This window comes from Populus alba, chromosome 11 (genome assembly GCF_005239225.2).
Source record: "Populus alba chromosome 11, ASM523922v2, whole genome shotgun sequence".
Classification (NCBI taxonomy): Eukaryota; Viridiplantae; Streptophyta; class Magnoliopsida; order Malpighiales; family Salicaceae; genus Populus; species Populus alba.
The window spans coordinates 20709543-20727034 of NC_133294.1; the positions used below are offsets into that span (position 1 = coordinate 20709543).

Here is a 17492-nt window from a genome sequence, read left to right on the forward strand (position 1 = left end):
TCAACAAAATCATGAAATTCATGCAAAGTCATGTATGTAAGGCAAGGTGAATTCAGCACTTCAGCTCAAACTTTCTTTAAAAAAATGCCGAAAACATTTGATTCTTACTCTTCCATTGTTTACCATACGCTTACGCTTCTTATGTTGGTTCAACTTGCTAACAATGACATCACACAAACAACTCAGGGTTGGTGTGTGTGTCGGATAGAGTGAGAAGCCAGGGAGGGAATTAAGGAAAAAGACTAGTAAATTCGAGGTTAATTAACTTGATTACTTATCTACTTCTAGCAAGCAAAGAATGGCAATGAAGATGACAGAACACATAAAAAACACGAGGTGCTTGGTAAAACATGATCTGGCTGATAGCTAAATGAGATCTCAATTTCGAAATAATATTTTTCTACTGCCACAAAATCAATATCTGCCTTCAATCCTGAACATGGACACTGTTCTTGTTTCTCAAACATTCAAGCCAATTTTAAGAAATTTGACACTAATGTTAGCAAACAAACCGCTCATAATTACATTCCAATTATTGAAAGCCATACGCATATAAACTAAGAATAGCGTTAGCAATCATGATTGCTTAAGCAAAAATTACACCTACATTTGCAGGAAACCTGCTTGGTTGACTATCAATTACAGAGATAGATAATGTGACTGCTGCTTCGACAAATTTTCCCCCAACTTTATTTGAAAAAAGAAAAAAAGTTCAGCCATTTCCCAGAAAATGCACTATGAATTTTTTACCACTTACCTGGGCCCAAAAGATGTGTACCAGGCCACAATATTGACTCCAGATATATTAATATTTGCCATGCAAGGGTGACTTAAATTAACAACAGTTCATACTTCATATAAACAAAAAACAATTAGAAATTTAGAACTGTTAAGTGCTAGTTAATTGCATAGCAATCTACAACAATTGGGATGACATTGGGCCTCACTTACGGTCACCTAACCAAGAGTGGGTTTGGCAGGCTGTGCTGCTTTACAAGTGGAAAGTGGGTGCAAGGATATATCTCTCCTTTTTAATCCAACGGAGCCCAAGTCCAAAAACTTATTTATTTTCTGGTAGTTATTTTTTAAAAAATATTTTTAAAATTTATTTGTTATGCATATAAAAAATAATTTTAAAAAATAATTTTTAGAATTTCCTAAAGCATTAGGAACGAGAAAATACAAGGTAAAAAAGAAAAGTGTCTCAAGCATACATCGAATTTCATTTTATTTCCATATTAAAAAGAAAATACATAGTCAAAGAAAATATCAGTCCGAAAATTAAAAAGAAGAGAAATTGAAAGGAGGGAGTACTGATCGACCACAAGGAAATTGGATAGTTTGGATTAGACTGTCACAACTCACAAGTTTAATTCGGGAAGAGAATTCGAGCAACAGATAGAGAAGGAGAAGAAAATCGATCTGGGGAAATTAAGATGATAGTTAGAGACAGATGTAAAGAATTTAAATGTAATCGAGTAAGGCAAACGTTAAGGTTAAAAGAATTGCTTCTAATTAGCAGTTTTGAGGTACCTAACTGATTCACTTCCAGGTTTCGCCTTCTAAAGAACATTTACTTTCTTGAGATTTGGAGTTTTGAACCTACATTTGCGCTTTGCCGCCTTGTCTATTTCCTTGTTTCAAATGCAAAACAAATCAGTGAAAAGTACCGCTGCTTAATTGTATCAAAACTATATTTTTGGCATTTGGGGAATATGGTTGCTCCGACGTCGTCATGAGCCCCGCTGATCGCCATGCCTGGACCGGGTCCCACTCCAGTCCGCTTCCGAATCCCAACCGGATAAGATCCAGTAATGCAAGATTGAATTAAGCCCATGTTATCATGCTCAAGCTAAGTTCATTTTTTCGTAAAGTGTTTTTTTAGAAAATTTAGGAATTTTTTTATTTTTTTACTTCAATTATTTTTTTAAAAAAATTATTTTGATGTAATGATGTTAAAAATAAATTTTAAAAATTAAAAAATATATATTTTAATATATTTCTAAATAAAAAATACTTTTAAAAACAACATCCATTACAATATTAAACAAGCTCTAAATTTTCCAAACACAATTCGTTTTTATTTTGCAAAATTATTTTTAGAAATTTTATTTTTTTAAAAATAATTTTTTTAATATTTTAATATTTTTTTGATATGTTAATATTAATTATAATTAAATTTTAAAATATAAAATATAAAATTATTTTGATATGTAATTCTAAACCAAAAAAATATTTTAAAACCCAACTGTTACAATAATAACAAACAAACGATATCATAATCAACTGCCCACATTAAATGAATTTCCATTGAAGTTAACGTGGCATTTATAACGCAACAAACTTCTTCAAGTTCTTCCTGAATCTAAATTCGTGGCCATTATTATTACTTTCTCTCTATCTTATTCTCCATGGCTAATGACGCAGCTCTAAGGACCTCATTGGTGTGGTTGGCTGTGGTTATGGTGGTAGTAGGGATATGGACACTTTCTTTCAAGAAAGTGCTTGTAACTTATGTATTGGGTGTGCTCGGGATTGCTGGAGTGCTTCTACCTGATTGGGATTATTTTGATAGAGATTACTCCAGGTGGTTTTCTTTTGTTAGTGAACAAGATAGGCTGGCTCTTGCTCAAAGATCTGGCTTCAGGTTGGTTAGTTAATTTCTTGCTTAATTTCCTAGCTGATTTATTTATTAGTTCTTAATTTTAGCTTCTTCAAGGTCAAATTATTGTTGTGTTTGGATTTTTTAGTTTTGAAAAAAGTTGTTACTAATTAGCGTCCCTGAATGTTGGTAGTAATTAAAAAAGACATTTATGCATGTTTTTATCTTCCTGTCTATGATTCCAAATCTTAGCCACTTGAATATGGTTGAGCAATCCATGTATCATGATGGCTTGGACACTGGCTACAAAGATGACGTTAGGACTTGCATAATACACCGGCTCGGGATAAGGCGTTGTTGCACAGTTTAAAAAATGACAACAAAAAAAAAAAGAGTTTTTGTTGAATGATATTCGTAATGGGATTTGATTTCTGTGCAGGCTTTGGATTTCTCCTCTCAGATTGGTTGTTTACACCGCCGTTTATGGTTATGCTTTGTACAGGTGGTGGTTGTTCATATCAGAGTGAAGGGCTTTGGATAAGCTCACACAATTAGGGGTTTGAGGGCTAGTTTCAAATGAAAATTTGTACAAGCGACAATTTTGTGTTTTGCAGAATCGACATATGATCATGTGTTTTTGGCTGCTGAAGTTCATCATTGATCATATGTAATTCAGGAATTCATTCCTCTATTGAAGATTAATATTTGTCACTATGGAATTTGTTAGTGAGCATATATCGTTGACCAAAGTAATGTAGCTATCTTTACCAAGGCCCTGAAACCCTCGTTGTAACTTCATTCGTAACTGTAATGGAAGTAGAGCTTTGGGGGCTGTAAATGAGCTCATGTAGCAGGCAGATTTCCGTAGAATCCTTTGTAGAATATATGAAGTTTATTCTCGCAAAATGGAATGTGCTACAACAGGACATGAATTCTATTACCAAGGTTGTAGAAACATTTTCGGAATATTGGTAGGGTTTTTATATATTTATTATCATGATCAATCTTTTTTGTTAATTTGATTTATTTATCGTGTTTGTCTGTTTTTTTATTATATGATTAAAAGAAACATATTTATTGTATCTATTTATATCTATAACCTGAATCGTTATTTTTTATTCTTTTACTCCGTGAAAACATGCTAGTAGAGCTTGATTTTATTTTTTTCAGTTAAAAGCCTGCGCCATAACGCACGCACGCACGCCACCAATCTGAGTATAAATTGGGCTTTTAAAGACTAGGTTTATGAGCGCTAATGAGCTCCCTTTGCTTAAGTTTGCTTGGAACCAAAAATCTAGAACATAATTAAGAAAGAGTTTGAAAATGCAGGTTAATTTGTATTTTTAAAATTTTTAAAATTTAATTTTTTTTATTTTTTAGATTGTTTTGGTACGCTGATTTTAAAAATATATATTTTTTTAAATCATTTTAATGTATTTTAAAAAATATATATATTTTTTAAAAAACAACTATGAATACCCTCTCATGTACCCTAAATTAACAGTGATTTGGCAGCAGAGCCTTTTAAACCTCATCTGTAAGAAAACTCTTTGTGGCAAAGCTTGGGCTTTGGTTTTGTTTCGTGATTGATTTTTAGTTTTCACGAGGTCCCTGATTGATGTAGAATTGGTAAAGTAATGTGTGAATTTAAATTTCTCAGCGAGTTCTCTTGAGTTTCTCGGATTGCTAAATGACACGAGTACCAATGGCAGATTGGTACTCATGTTATTCCTCTTCCTTAAACCTATCATTCGGCTGTTACACTCCTCTCATTCTGTCTTTTTTCGTGTTAAATTTGATTCATCGATAGGACCAATGCATTTGATTTCATGCTCAGGCTGTTTGGAATCACCAAGATATTTTATATTTTATATTTTAATTTTTTTTTTCATGTTGATAAGACATTATATGCTTAGGTGATTGGATTTAAATTAACTTTTGTTGGTAAAAATATACTAATAAAGCAAGAACATGTAAAGATGTGGTCCGCATGGTAATTAAGAGGGACAAGAAACCCATCCTGCTCTTTTGAGAGTTATTGATCATCAGTGCTTTGTCTGTAAAGTAAAATGGGCATTAATCAAATATTATATGCAATTTTAAAACACTAAAAATCAAAGAGATATATTGATGAAAATTAGATGCTCCTACCGGTTTTAAAAGAAAACTATTTAGCTAAAAGCTGGCATGATTTTATAATTTTAAGAAGCATCTTCAAATTAACTTTTGTATACCAAAGTAGGTTTTTTTTCCTCTTAAATAGGCCGTCTACAATTTAATTTGTGCATTTACAAAAAACTATTTTTCTTTGAGGATGCCTTCTTTTGACTTTCCATTAGCTCTTAAAAATTTGAAATTTGAAAAGAAAACTATTCAGCAAAAATGCAGGCTAGAGAGGGAGATAGTTACGTGGGATAAGTCAGTTGTGAGACATTGTTTTGATTTTGTTTTGTATTTGAAATTATATTTAAATGTATCTTAAAAATACACTAGATAAAATATCAAATTAATATATTTTTTTTATAATTTTAATATATTAATATTAAAAAAAATGAGAATCTTTTTCCAAGGGCCAATGTGCGATACTTATAGATAATAATTCTTCTTCAATAAATACAAATGTGCAATATTATTGCTTGCTTTGAGGTTTTTTTTTTTTTTAGCATAGTTAAAAGAAATTAGGAAAGTAACATGATGAAGAAAATATTTGGAGATATAACATAATTTCACAAGTTGCAAATGGTATCTTCGACTCACGTGTCGCAGTTTTCATATGCAACTTTTATTTCATAATTGTCATATGCGACATGTAAGCCATAGATGGCTTCTGCGATTTTATTTGAAATTAATACCTAAAGCCCCTTTTCCCCTTCTTTTGTCCTCTTTATATCTTGCCATAGTAACCCACCCCTTCCTTCTGCCTGTCGTTAGGATTTTGAACTAAGGATTAGGTTAAATAGATATAATTTAAGTTGATAGTTGGGTTATTTTGTAAAATAATCAATGATGATTTGGATTGTTGTTTATTGTGAATTAACAAAATTATTTTGTTAAAGTTGGTGTTAATTTAGTTTAAATTATGGATTATACTGAATCACATATAGAATAAGAAAATTAGCTATGAAATACATGAATTTGATTGATAATTTTGTTATGGTGGTGAAATTTGATGAATATAGGTGTTTGCTGATTAATTTGATAAATTTAGGTTTTAGTCAATTATGTTAACCTTATGGTTTTGTTGATAAATTATATACTTTGATTAACCCCTGGATATTAATAAATTAGAATTGTGTTTTGTTGTTTTGTTTGATAAAATGCCTAGTAATTTAGGAATATTATCCTTTCATAGTGGTATCATTATCAATATTAACAATGATATCACTTATAATGGAGGAAGTCATGGGTTCCTAGTTGTTACATTAGATATGTCACTTCACGAGCTATCTAGAATGTTATATGATCGACTTGGCTAAAATATATTTGAAATATAAGTTGAAACTACTTGGAGGATGTTTCAAAGTAGGGTCAATCAAGCTCGTTATGTCGGTGTACCAATTTGTAGTTATGAAAGTGTGAATTCAATTATTATGTTTCCAGGGATTGATAATATTAATATGTCGGAGCTTTACTTGAATTGTAGATCTAAAGAAGAAAAATCTTCTAGTATAGAGTTGACCCGGGTTCAAAGTAACTCTTAGAGAACCACAAAGGCATCACGAGTAACTGATCTATCTATGTTAGGCGATAACGTAAGTGGACAAATATCAAAGCAAGAAATTGTTAATATAGAATCTTAGTTGGGTATGACATCTATTTTATATTGCTATAGAGAATCCAAACCAAGTGATGATGAAGATGATTATCATATTGATAGAGTTGATATTGAAGAGGAAGATAGAGAAGGTAAGGAAGAATATGATGTTGTTAGTTGAGCCTGTTAATCAATACATGACTCCTCTTAAAAAGAATTAATACCATATAAATAATTTATTGCAGTACAAGGTCCATCATTCAATCAAAACTTACATTCAGTTACAATGCGTTCAGGAATTAGTTTATAGATGGTAGTTGCATGAGGGGTATTATCAAAGGTTTAATTTATAGGAAATTTCAAAATTAAAAAAGCTACACACATGTAAAAAAACCCTTTTATTTTGCAATGCTATTGTCAAATTAACTAAGATCTCATTGTTAAGGTGATGTTGACAATTATGAAAAGAGGTATAAGTATGAGTGTTCCAACAATTCAAGGCACTGTAGAGAAGGATCATGAGGATGAAGTCGTTTATTGGAAGGCATGGATGGCTAAACAAAAAATATTAAAGTGGTTAATGGTTACATACAAAAAGTCATTTCAAAACCTATTTAGAATGTTGATGGCCATCAAAGATTTAAATCCAAGAGCAATTGTCACTTGGGATTATAAAATTGTTGATAACATTAAGGTAACATTTGGGAGAGCATTTTAGGCATTTAGTGCTTCAATTGATGGATTTCAACATCGTCATCCTCTAATTAGTATTGGAGGTACTCACCTTTATAATAAGTACAAGGCAAAGTTGTTAGTTGTAATTGCTTATAATGTGAATAATAAAGTTTATCTGTTATGTTTTGTTATTGTCGAAAAAGAGACGAACAATAATTAAAGTTAAATTTTAAATTTGCTTCGTCGATATGTGATAGATGGTCGCACTGTGTTATGTATTATATTAGATAGACATACGACGATTAACATATTATATATGTTTGGAGGTTTTATTTTTATTGGTATCACTGGCAATGCAGTACCATTATTCTTTCTGACACTACTTGAGGATTTTTTGCTCATATATAATTACAGATAGGGGGCTATGCTTGTATATCTATACTAAAAACTATGTAAAGCATGTATAAAAAAATAATAATAATTTTTTGGGTGTTTACTATTTTTTCAAGTATGATTATTTTAAATTATTTGATTGTTAGAATTAATGACATTTTAAATACTGACTTATAATTGTCAATGTTGATTAGTATAGATTTGATAATTATTAGATATAGTTACATGTTATTGTATATTATAAAAAATATGAATAAATGTATAGTTATTTAATTTTAATAAAATGTTATGTTAATCATTAGTCTATTTTTGTTATTTATGATTGAATATGTTATGTGCTATTTATATAAATTGTATTTTTATGCTAGAAAATTGGTTGTTTGAATTATGTAAATTATTATTTTTTTTGGATAAAAAGTTAATTTTTTCTAGAGTGAGTCTCTTAATCAAGTCACGGATAATATTTATGAATCAAGTGTCACAATTAGCATTTTTGACTCGAGTTACATATATAAAAAAAATATGATTATCAAGTCACAAATCTTGTGTTACTAGATAAAGTAAGTCAGTTCTCTAAATATTTTTTTTGTCTGTAATATTTTATCAAAAAAATAATTATTTTGCTAAGTTTTTTTGTTTTTTTTTTTAAAAAAACCGACACTGCTCGACTGCGTGGAGACATAATTACACGTATGCAAACAAAACTTGCATACGGCCCAAAATCAGCTAATAACCAGGCATTTTGATCACCCTAGCTAGTCCTCAACTTAGCGAGGCCGTTTTCGACTTTTGGAAAAGAAAAGGAAGAATCTCTTTCCTTCTTCCAAAAACACAACAGACCCAATTTTCTCCCTCTGCTCTGTTGCTGGCTTGCTGCTACTGTTGAGACTTGAGAGGCAGGGAGATATCAGACATGAGGCTATTTACTCACAACATGCTATCCTCCAATATCAAGGGAGTTGCGAACGGCTTCCCTCTACGAATCGAGGTAGATCAAGTGGTCGAAAAGCAAGTGGACTTCAATCCCGATTTCCTCAGAAACATGTTCCCGAAGCTCGAGTGGAAAGCCCTTGTCGATGCCGCGCGAACCATGGGCTACACCGAGCTTCCTGAGGAGGCCGATTCGTCGATGCTGGAGTCTGAGGAATTTTTAAGGAAGTTGCACCACGCGCTTTTGGAGATTCACCTCGAAGAAGGGGCTTTGGTTTGTCCTGAGACTGGGAGAAAGTTTCCGGTCAATAAAGGGATTCCTAATATGCTTCTTCACGAAGATGAGGTTTGAGATGCCTGTTTGTTTTCTCAGATTAGGGTTTTCGTTTGGGGGATTTGGGGTTTTTCTTATTTGAGTGTTTTGAGTTGGTGAAATGTGTGGAAAGAAAAAAAATAAAATAAAAGGTTTTTGCTTCAAAGATTATTGTCTCTGTATTATCACCAATATGATATAAATTGAATCCGAGAGGTGAATTTCTGTTCGTCACTGTCATGGAACCAAATGTCTTAAAACAAAAAAGAGCCTAAACGTAATGATTTGCATTAAGCAGTATTAAAATGCTATCGTTTATTGTTCACATGACATTCTAGTCTTTTACACTGGAAAGAGTTCAGCGACTGCCTGGATTGCTCAGTTAACAAACATCTATGCATATTACAAGGGGGGAAATTACACCGAACCCGAGAATTTATGAATCAAGAAATATAGTACTCTGTTTAGCAGCACATACGCATATGTGAAACTAATCTGCCCGCTCCTTTTTTCAATAAATTACGTGGTGCAAATAATTGTTCTGCGCTTCTGTGAGGCGAGTTCAATTGTAAAAAAATTTCTATCTAACAAAGACCGAGAGGTCTGTCAGCTTGCTTTCAACCCATCCTTGCGGGGTGATGTGTCACCTGGGGGGCGAGGCACGCCAAATACCCAATCAAGAACATTAAGGTACTTGGACCGGAACACTTCCCTTTCCTGCTCATAGCAATGCATTATTATAGCTGTTGAGATGCTGAAAATCACCACATCAGCTCTCTTCAAATTCATAGACTCTGGCAAATATCCTGCATCTCGCGCGCAGATAAAGAAGCTTTCAACTGCCCTTGCGAAACAGTAAAGAGATATTTCAATCCGCCTGCTTTTCTTTTCAATAGCTAGGGCCAGGCCAGTTGGCAACTGTGCAGGATCACAAGCGAGATTTCAGAACAGAAGAAAACGTCTGTAAATCTCCCTAATTAATTAAATATTTCAAGAAGTCCTGTACCGTCCCTATTGCCACCATCGGAATGTTACACCACCTGAAAATTCTGAAGAGCAGACACGTCCACATCCTGATGACCACAGAAAGAAAAATAGTTACAAAAGCTGGTTTTTCCCGACAAATTTCAGTCAGAAACAGATTACTGGGATAAACGTCATTGAACACCAACAATAGCACCCCGGCAATGTTAATATCAAATCTGGATTCCCCCCCTTCTATTTAGCTGCCAGACTTCATTTTGTTTCTTGCATGATGCACAAACATGTATGATATTTGTTCTCATGTCTCCCCGTGTTGCCAGAATGTGTGCTAAAATAATAGCAGTAACATTCAAATAAAGTTCAGATCACGAAACAAAAGCTTGAACTGTGTCACAAAGACCCCAAAAAGTCAGCTCAAGGCAGCTTGGTTGCATGGTCTAATTTTCAATCATGCATGCTACCTACACCTTATATATATCGCTATACTGCCATCTACACCTCTAAAAGTCCAACCATTGGTACTTTTCATTGGAGGTGTGGCAGCCACCACGCTACCAAACAATCACTAAATGGCTAAGTGCCCAAGTGATTTTAACGCAGCATGACCTGCAAGTTACTTGATAGGCAAATAATAACTGAAGGTGCGCTGTTTTCTTAAAGCTAAAATAGAACGCCATACCAAAAAAATAAAAAAGACAACAAGATCGACAATATACCACAGCAATGTATAATACAATTGAGGAATGAATACTAACCAGGCAGATGAACAATACACAGATAGAAACAAGCTTGATCTTGCAGTACCAAGAAGACCCTTCCCAAATATGTTGCAAGGCCTGCACAAGGACAAAGAGAAACATGTGAAATAACAGTCTAGCCGCGTGAGCCTCTCTAAACGTTGGTGAATTGGCCTATTTGTTGTTGTTGTTGCCGGTGTACGGTGGGTACAAGGAAAACCCCCATGTGGTGAGCTATGCAAAATTAATACACTGTTAAAATTCCACTGTTTATTTCAATAGGAGCTCATACCATGAAAAGATTAGGAAGGTGCACCTGTTGTTTGAAAACAGACCAAATGTGTTTTGACACAGCCAGGCAGGTTCCAGTATGGATTTGCTGGTAATGATGGAACATGCCATCTGTTTGTGCAGAGTTGTGGGAGGTCAAATGGGGACTTGCAAATGAATGGCCAATGGGGTACCGTGATCTCATGTTAGAGCCTAAAGGTGGACTCAAAGTCATTGATTGACTTGATCAAGAAGGAAAGGAATGAGGTACATATCAACAGCAATCTCATCCATCAAATTCGAGCACTAACTAACAAAGAGCAATCGTGCTGATAGGCTTGTCAATCATGGTAATGTGAACACTCAAAGGGTTAGTCCAGTTTCACAATCCTCCTAGTGACCTTTGCAGCTTTCTTCCTGCAGTTGTGTGTCTTAGCTACAAGCAGGTTTTTATGTCTTGGTCTTTGTTTTGAGCTGTTAGGCACCTTTTGCAATCCAAGAGAGAGAGAAGGGAGACAGGGAGACAGAGAGAGAGATTGACAAGAAAAGGATGACTAAGAAAGAAATCAAAATGCTAGGTGGTCACATCGACCATATAGATATTCAAGGCTAAGGAATCATAGCTGAAGAGGTGACTCAAGGCAGAAAAAGTAAATGGTAAGAAATATATTATTGCTCAAATTCTCTTGTTTTGATGTTTCCAAGCCGGCTGGATACAAATCACAGTTAATATTTGTTGTTGAACTGGCAATCATTTAAGAGCACTGTAAGAATCTATACATAACAATTCCACTTACCTGTTTATGAAACCAGCCTAGGAGTTTTAGTGCCCACTGTGTGGACTAAATTAAACAGTAAAATTCAGACATCCATTAGCAGAACATGTGGTGACAGTCCAAGAGTAACTTAAATGCCACATCCAGTTCTCTAACTAGAAACTTTGAATAGTAACCACCATAATAAATAAAATTAACTACTACTGGTATTAATTAATTCAGCCACGCAATAATGAGTCATAACACATCTTCATGTCAGTACCCTCTCTTACATAAAAATAGGACCCACCATCAAAATTATTCATAGATCCCACCTTTATGTAAGAGGAAGGAGCACACCTCCCGTTATACTGAACAATTCCTTTCGTGACCAACATGTAATACTTGACTACTCATTACCTTTTCAGGAGGCCCTGACGATGAACTATAAGTGCAGGGATCAAATATACAGGAAGATAAACCGGTAAAGCTCTTTTATATGCTTGAAGAAAAAAAGAAACAACATGCGCACTGCACGACTGATTTCCATGTATAATCTGCACAAATTTCAAAGATCAAGCACAGTCCACCAAAAGTACATAATAATGTAGTGTGCAAAATATTAATGACGTGAATCGAAAATGATAGGGTCATCTACAAAAAGCAACTACATAGCAAACCGTGATTTTTTTAGCATCAAATTTCTTTGCAAATACCACCAATGATGATAACATACCGTGCAGGGGATTTTCATTTCTGGATCTAGCTTAATATCAACACCTGTGGAGTTGTAATATTTCTCTATAGCCTCCAAATTTGTGAAAGGCAAGCCGCTTGCAATATCTTTCACACCTTGCAAGATAGAAAGATCCTTTCCACCGTGTTTATTGAGAAAGGACTTGTATGATGGAGGCAAACTATCTTGCTTCAATATATAAGCAGACCTGGAAAACGGATAATTTTACTTAAGCTATCTTCACACCTTGCAAAATAAAAAAGTTGTTGAAGCATAATTGCACAAGTAAAAGTTTGGCTATCATACTAATGCATATTAATATTAACCATCTGGTGATGACTTCGCCAAAAACAGTGATAGCTATAGAAAAAAATTATTCATTCTCGAAGTGTTAATCTTTCATAATGCATTATCGAGGTTGGATGCAAGAAACTAGAATTCCACAATGCAAACAATTTGTATAGAACAAAAGCAACAAGTTATGAATAATTCCAAAACCATGAGCTGCAATATTCAAACTAGTAACTAGCTTCAGAAGAGAGGGATAACATACAAAACTTGAGAAGACGAGAGACACATGAGGAAAACGTCTCCATGCTTCCAAGTAAGAGGTTTGCAAATTTTCCCAAATCGTTTGCTCTTAATCCCACACCGTGACGCTAACACTGCAGCACGCATAAGTATGTATATGGCCAAGCTTGTGTGCTGTGTTTTTGGCCCTGTAAGAAGCATAGATGGCCCAGCGATTAACCCTGCTAATAAAGACCTCCATTTCGCCGTCCTAAGATTACAATCATACTTTTACCAATCAACTTCCAAATTCACAACGTTCAATAATCACCAGTTTATTGAAAGAAACTTTCAAACTTCTAAATTGGAGAAAGTAGAACGTACCTCCGGTGGCCTCCTAAATATGCAATAATTTCATCAACAGACACAAATGTACCAGCAAAAGTACCAAGGAAAAGCCCGTATCTTAGCGTTTCCTTAATAGCTAAATCAATAGCTTTCCTGTTGGAAAACACCTCGACTTTCCTAAACAAATCCAAAAGCAAAAACAAAAACAAAAAACAAAAACAAATCTTAGATCAGAATCTAACAATATAAAATAAATAATAAAGGGCATGGCTAACTAAGCATGGAAATTAATTCACCTCGTGGAGGATAATCTGGTGCGCCGCAACCTTGCGATAATTGAAAACAAGGCGAGTCCTCCTTTAATACCAGCTCCAATTGAGAAACCTTTTGCTGACGCAGTAACAACTCGCGCTAGTTTCTCCGAGTCCTGAAACGGATTTAAGGCAATTCCTGGTAAATAAGAAGAAGAGCAGAAAGGAGGCTCCGATTTCAAGCAATGTGTTTTTATATAGCCGCCATGGAAGCCACCATTTTCGTCGGAGCAGATTTGAACTTCGGTGGCTCCGTCGCCTGATGGCGACATGGATAATTTTAGGGTTTGATACAAGGAAAGATCTTTTATTGATGGAAGCGAGGAAGCTTGGGGGGAATCGTTTTTGAAAGAGAGAATAAAAGCTGCACAAAGTTCTTCGGAATTATCGATGGGCTAGAGCATCGGTTACATTCCACGTGTGGGGTGGTATTGGTTGAGTCCTGTACTTTTCTTTTCTTTGCCGAACGGAATGTATACATCATGCGGCTGCTACCCGTCCAACTTATTCAGATATATTTTGGACATGAGTAATTATTTACTTATTTATATAATATTTTGATTGCGGTGGATTATATTTTATTATTGTTATATGAAATCAATGTAAAATGGCTTTAAAGTGGCCATGTAAAACATGTTATTACCTTAATTCTTTAGACACCTGGCATGAATATGCTTTTGTAACTAAAACCATATTAATGAGCATTCAGAGTTATAAATTAGTATTTAGAATATCATTAATTATGCTAATTAAACCATTTAAAATACATATACATGAAGAAATAGAAAATACCTTGCAATTTATCTTCTTTTTTTAGACATGCTTTGCATAGTTGATGACATGGTTATATAAGCATGGCTCCTCAGTTGTAATTCAAAACCATCAAAAATCATCTAGTATCATTAAAAAGTACAGCAAAATTGCATTGCCAGCGATGCTTAAGAAAATAAGTCTTTCAAATATGTGTAATATATATACCCGAGCATACAAGATCAATTGATTTGTTGTCGCATCTACTAGGGATATTAAAAGCAACGTTCATCCATTTCAACTTGATATGAGCGCCCCTACAAGCTTTGGCTGGAGGCACATGTCCTAATAGATAATCACATAACAAATCTCTATCAATTAAATTTTTATTATCGATCACAGCTCACGAGTGACCCGTCTATCAAATGACTAGTCAACATCACTCATAATAGAGGTCTAACCTACAAATAAGGTCTTTTTTTATTTTTCCTAATATCAAAGGATAGACGCCTGTTTTTCTATAGTAAAAAAAGAACACAAACAAGTCGTCATCTATGTCCCTATATTTCGACGATTCGACTCACTAGAAAATTGGGGCAATGATATTTTATGATATAAATTTTTTCTTTCAACCCTTGTTTTTTATTCAAAACACCTAGAAAAACATTATATATACCTTGATAAGCTCTTTATTGTCTTAAATAACCCAATATACGATTAAAAAAAATCAAAATCAACCCAAATTTTTTTTAAAAATTATAGGTCAAATCTACTAACCTCGGGCCATACAAAGGTAAAAGAATATCCTAAATGATCTTCTCTTGTCGAATGCAACCCATTGATACTAAAACTGGCCTTTTCATAGCCGAAATCGGTATCAATCAACATTTTATCTTCCTGCCACTAGAATCCAATGAATCTCTCTCTCCTCTCTTAAAATAATGACTAAAAAAAATAAAGAAAATGAAATTATGGACCCATATATAATTTTCTAAAATAAAGGGATTGAAAATCTACATTATCAAAAGTACATGGATTAAAGTGATCTTGTTGTGCTAATTTTGAAACAACCACCTATTTTCAATAGCTTTTTTAATTTAGTCATTGGTTAACAAATCGGAAGCAATCAATTGTTAATTCAAATTCAAGAGAACTCAATTAAAAAAAAAAAGTTTAAGGATCAAAATGATTTTTTTTCATTGATCCAATCTACCATGAAATGTGAGAGTCCATAATATTTGGTCTCAATAGAAAATTCATTGCAATTACATTACAATAAAACTAAAGAAAACTACTTTCCATGAAAACTATAATTTTTAGAAAGCAAACAGGACTGATTTTAGGTATTATTATGAAAAATAAATTGGAAAACACTTTCTAATATTTAGCTATGTCATGAGAAATGAGCTGGAAAATAACTTATTAATTTTAAATTTTTTTTCAAAGTTTATTAAAAGAACAAGGATCAAATTTAATAGACAAAAAAGTTAAAGAATGATGAAATTAAAAAAATATATATTTATAAATTATCTTAAATAAAACTGATAGAATAAAAAAAAGAAGAAGATTAAATCTGACTAATAAGAAAATTGAAAAAGAAAGAAATTAAAAAAAATAATAAATTTTATAAATTATTTCAAATAAAATAAATAGAAATTAAAATAATAAGGACTAAATCCGATAGAAAAAAATTTTCAATTAAGAAAAGGATAAGAGAAAAACAAATATCAATAAAAAAAAAAATCCAAAGTTGATATAAAAATCAAACTAAATCAAATCCTAGAGGATAACATTGAAAAAAAAATATTCAAAACAAAATATATAGCAATCAAAATATTAATGATAAAATTTAATTTAATCAACAAATAACAATATATTTTTTAATTTTTCTCAACTCCTGTAAAGTATTTTTTCGCACAAAATAAAAGAAAAATATTTTATTGAAAACTAAACTATTTTTTTTTTTACTGAAAAGTATTTTCATTAACTAATTTTTATAATGATAAACAAACACATGAAAGTTGAAAAGTAATTTCCAAGATGTGTCACTTTTAAGTAAGCAAATTGTAGGTGTCTCCTTAAGAATTTATTTGGGAGTGTGGTAAATGATGTTTTTTAAAATGATTTTTGTTTGAAAATATATTAAAATAATATATTTTTTTTTATATCATCACATCAAAATAATAAAAAACATTAAAAAAATATTAATTTAATTCTTAAAAAAAATTAAAATTTTTAAAAAGCACATCTAAAATGCAATTCCAAACCATACTTCTCCACTGGCTGGCAAAACGCAACACCTTTCCAAAAAAAATCTCATCTGTTTTGAGTAATGGATCCTGATTAATGTATCATTAACTATTTTAGGTTGGGCTGTGATAAATGATTACATTGAAATCAAGAACTCCACGGGAAAAAAAAAAATGAAAGCAAAAGACGAGTTGGTTGACGGGCCGAGCTTTTCAATGCCAAAAAACCCGTAGTCGCAGTCCAATAATGCGAGAGTGGTTGGCAAGTCCAGGCATTCAATGGAAAGGTGGTTGACAAGCGAAGTTATTATTTATGCACATTGATTTACTCGAATATATCTATTCAGAAAAAAATAATTTATACACATTTTTCATATTAAAATTTTATAAACCCACGTGTATGTATGTGTGTGAGAAAGTTAATGTTGTGATCTACATAAGCAAGATCATCTAGAAAGAATGGGTGCGAGGAGAGAAATACATGTGTGGAAGAGTGAACAGTGCTAGTAACATGTAAGTGAATAGAATATCAGATAAGCCATCAAAGTCCATACAAATAGAGCTTTTGGAGTTGTGCCGGCCGGGAGACAGTAAGAAGACCTGGACAAATGATTTTTATTGGAAAAATATCAAATTTCCCTTCACGATGATACGAGGTTGGTATTTATAATAAAAAGATGATCTAATTGGAACCGCACATTATCTATGTTTAGATAGTCATGTTCGAAACATATAAATTTTAACTTATTAATAAATTAAATTAAAAATATATCTAAAAATACTAAAAAATCATTAATTTTTAAAAATATTTTTTAAATATAAAAATAAACTGAATTTTAATCTTTGTTTTCATTCAAAAGAGAAGGTATGAAAAGCAGCCATGTCATCATATTTTTTTTTCGGCTTAAATCCTGTGTTGGATGGAACTCGTTGCCAATTTATTAAGTGTTTATTTGTGAATATAGTTATTGTTATTTTTTAAAATTTTTTTATTTAAAAATATATTAAAATAATATATTTTTTAAAAAAATATATTTGATATTAATGCGTTAAAATAATCTAAAAATACTATTTTTTTTAATTTTAAGTAAAAAAAATAAAATTTTTAAAAATATATATTAGATCGCATTTCCAAACCATCTCTGAAATGTAAGTTTAAATAACATAGATTCGTG

General features: G+C 32.5%; 3 protein-coding genes across 3 annotated transcripts; 2 read left to right on the forward strand and 1 right to left on the reverse strand.

Moving 5' to 3' along the window:
• Positions 1–2351: 2351 nt before the first annotated feature.
• Positions 2352–3628, forward strand: LOC118031631 (signal peptidase complex-like protein DTM1). The gene is made up of 2 exons (XM_035036114.2): positions 2352–2647; positions 3042–3628. Exons 1-2 carry the CDS (start codon positions 2412–2414, stop codon positions 3127–3129), a joined length of 324 nt encoding a protein of 107 aa, XP_034892005.1. The 5' UTR covers positions 2352–2411; the 3' UTR covers positions 3130–3628.
• Positions 3629–8151: 4523 nt separating this feature from the next.
• LOC118031633 (multifunctional methyltransferase subunit TRM112 homolog A) lies at positions 8152–8838 on the forward strand. Its single transcript, XM_035036117.2, has one exon. It carries the CDS (start codon positions 8338–8340, stop codon positions 8704–8706), a length of 369 nt encoding a protein of 122 aa, XP_034892008.1. The 5' UTR covers positions 8152–8337; the 3' UTR covers positions 8707–8838.
• Positions 8839–8921: 83 nt separating this feature from the next.
• Positions 8922–13798, reverse strand: LOC118031632 (uncharacterized). The gene is made up of 8 exons (XM_035036116.2): positions 13304–13798; positions 13044–13184; positions 12703–12930; positions 12150–12357; positions 11834–11970; positions 10407–10487; positions 9674–9740; positions 8922–9585 (listed from the first exon to the last, which is right to left on the reverse strand). The coding sequence occupies exons 1-8, from the start codon at positions 13588–13590 to the stop codon at positions 9274–9276; spliced, it is 1461 nt and encodes a 486-aa protein (XP_034892007.1). The 5' UTR covers positions 13591–13798; the 3' UTR covers positions 8922–9273.
• Positions 13799–17492: the final 3694 nt, after the last annotated feature.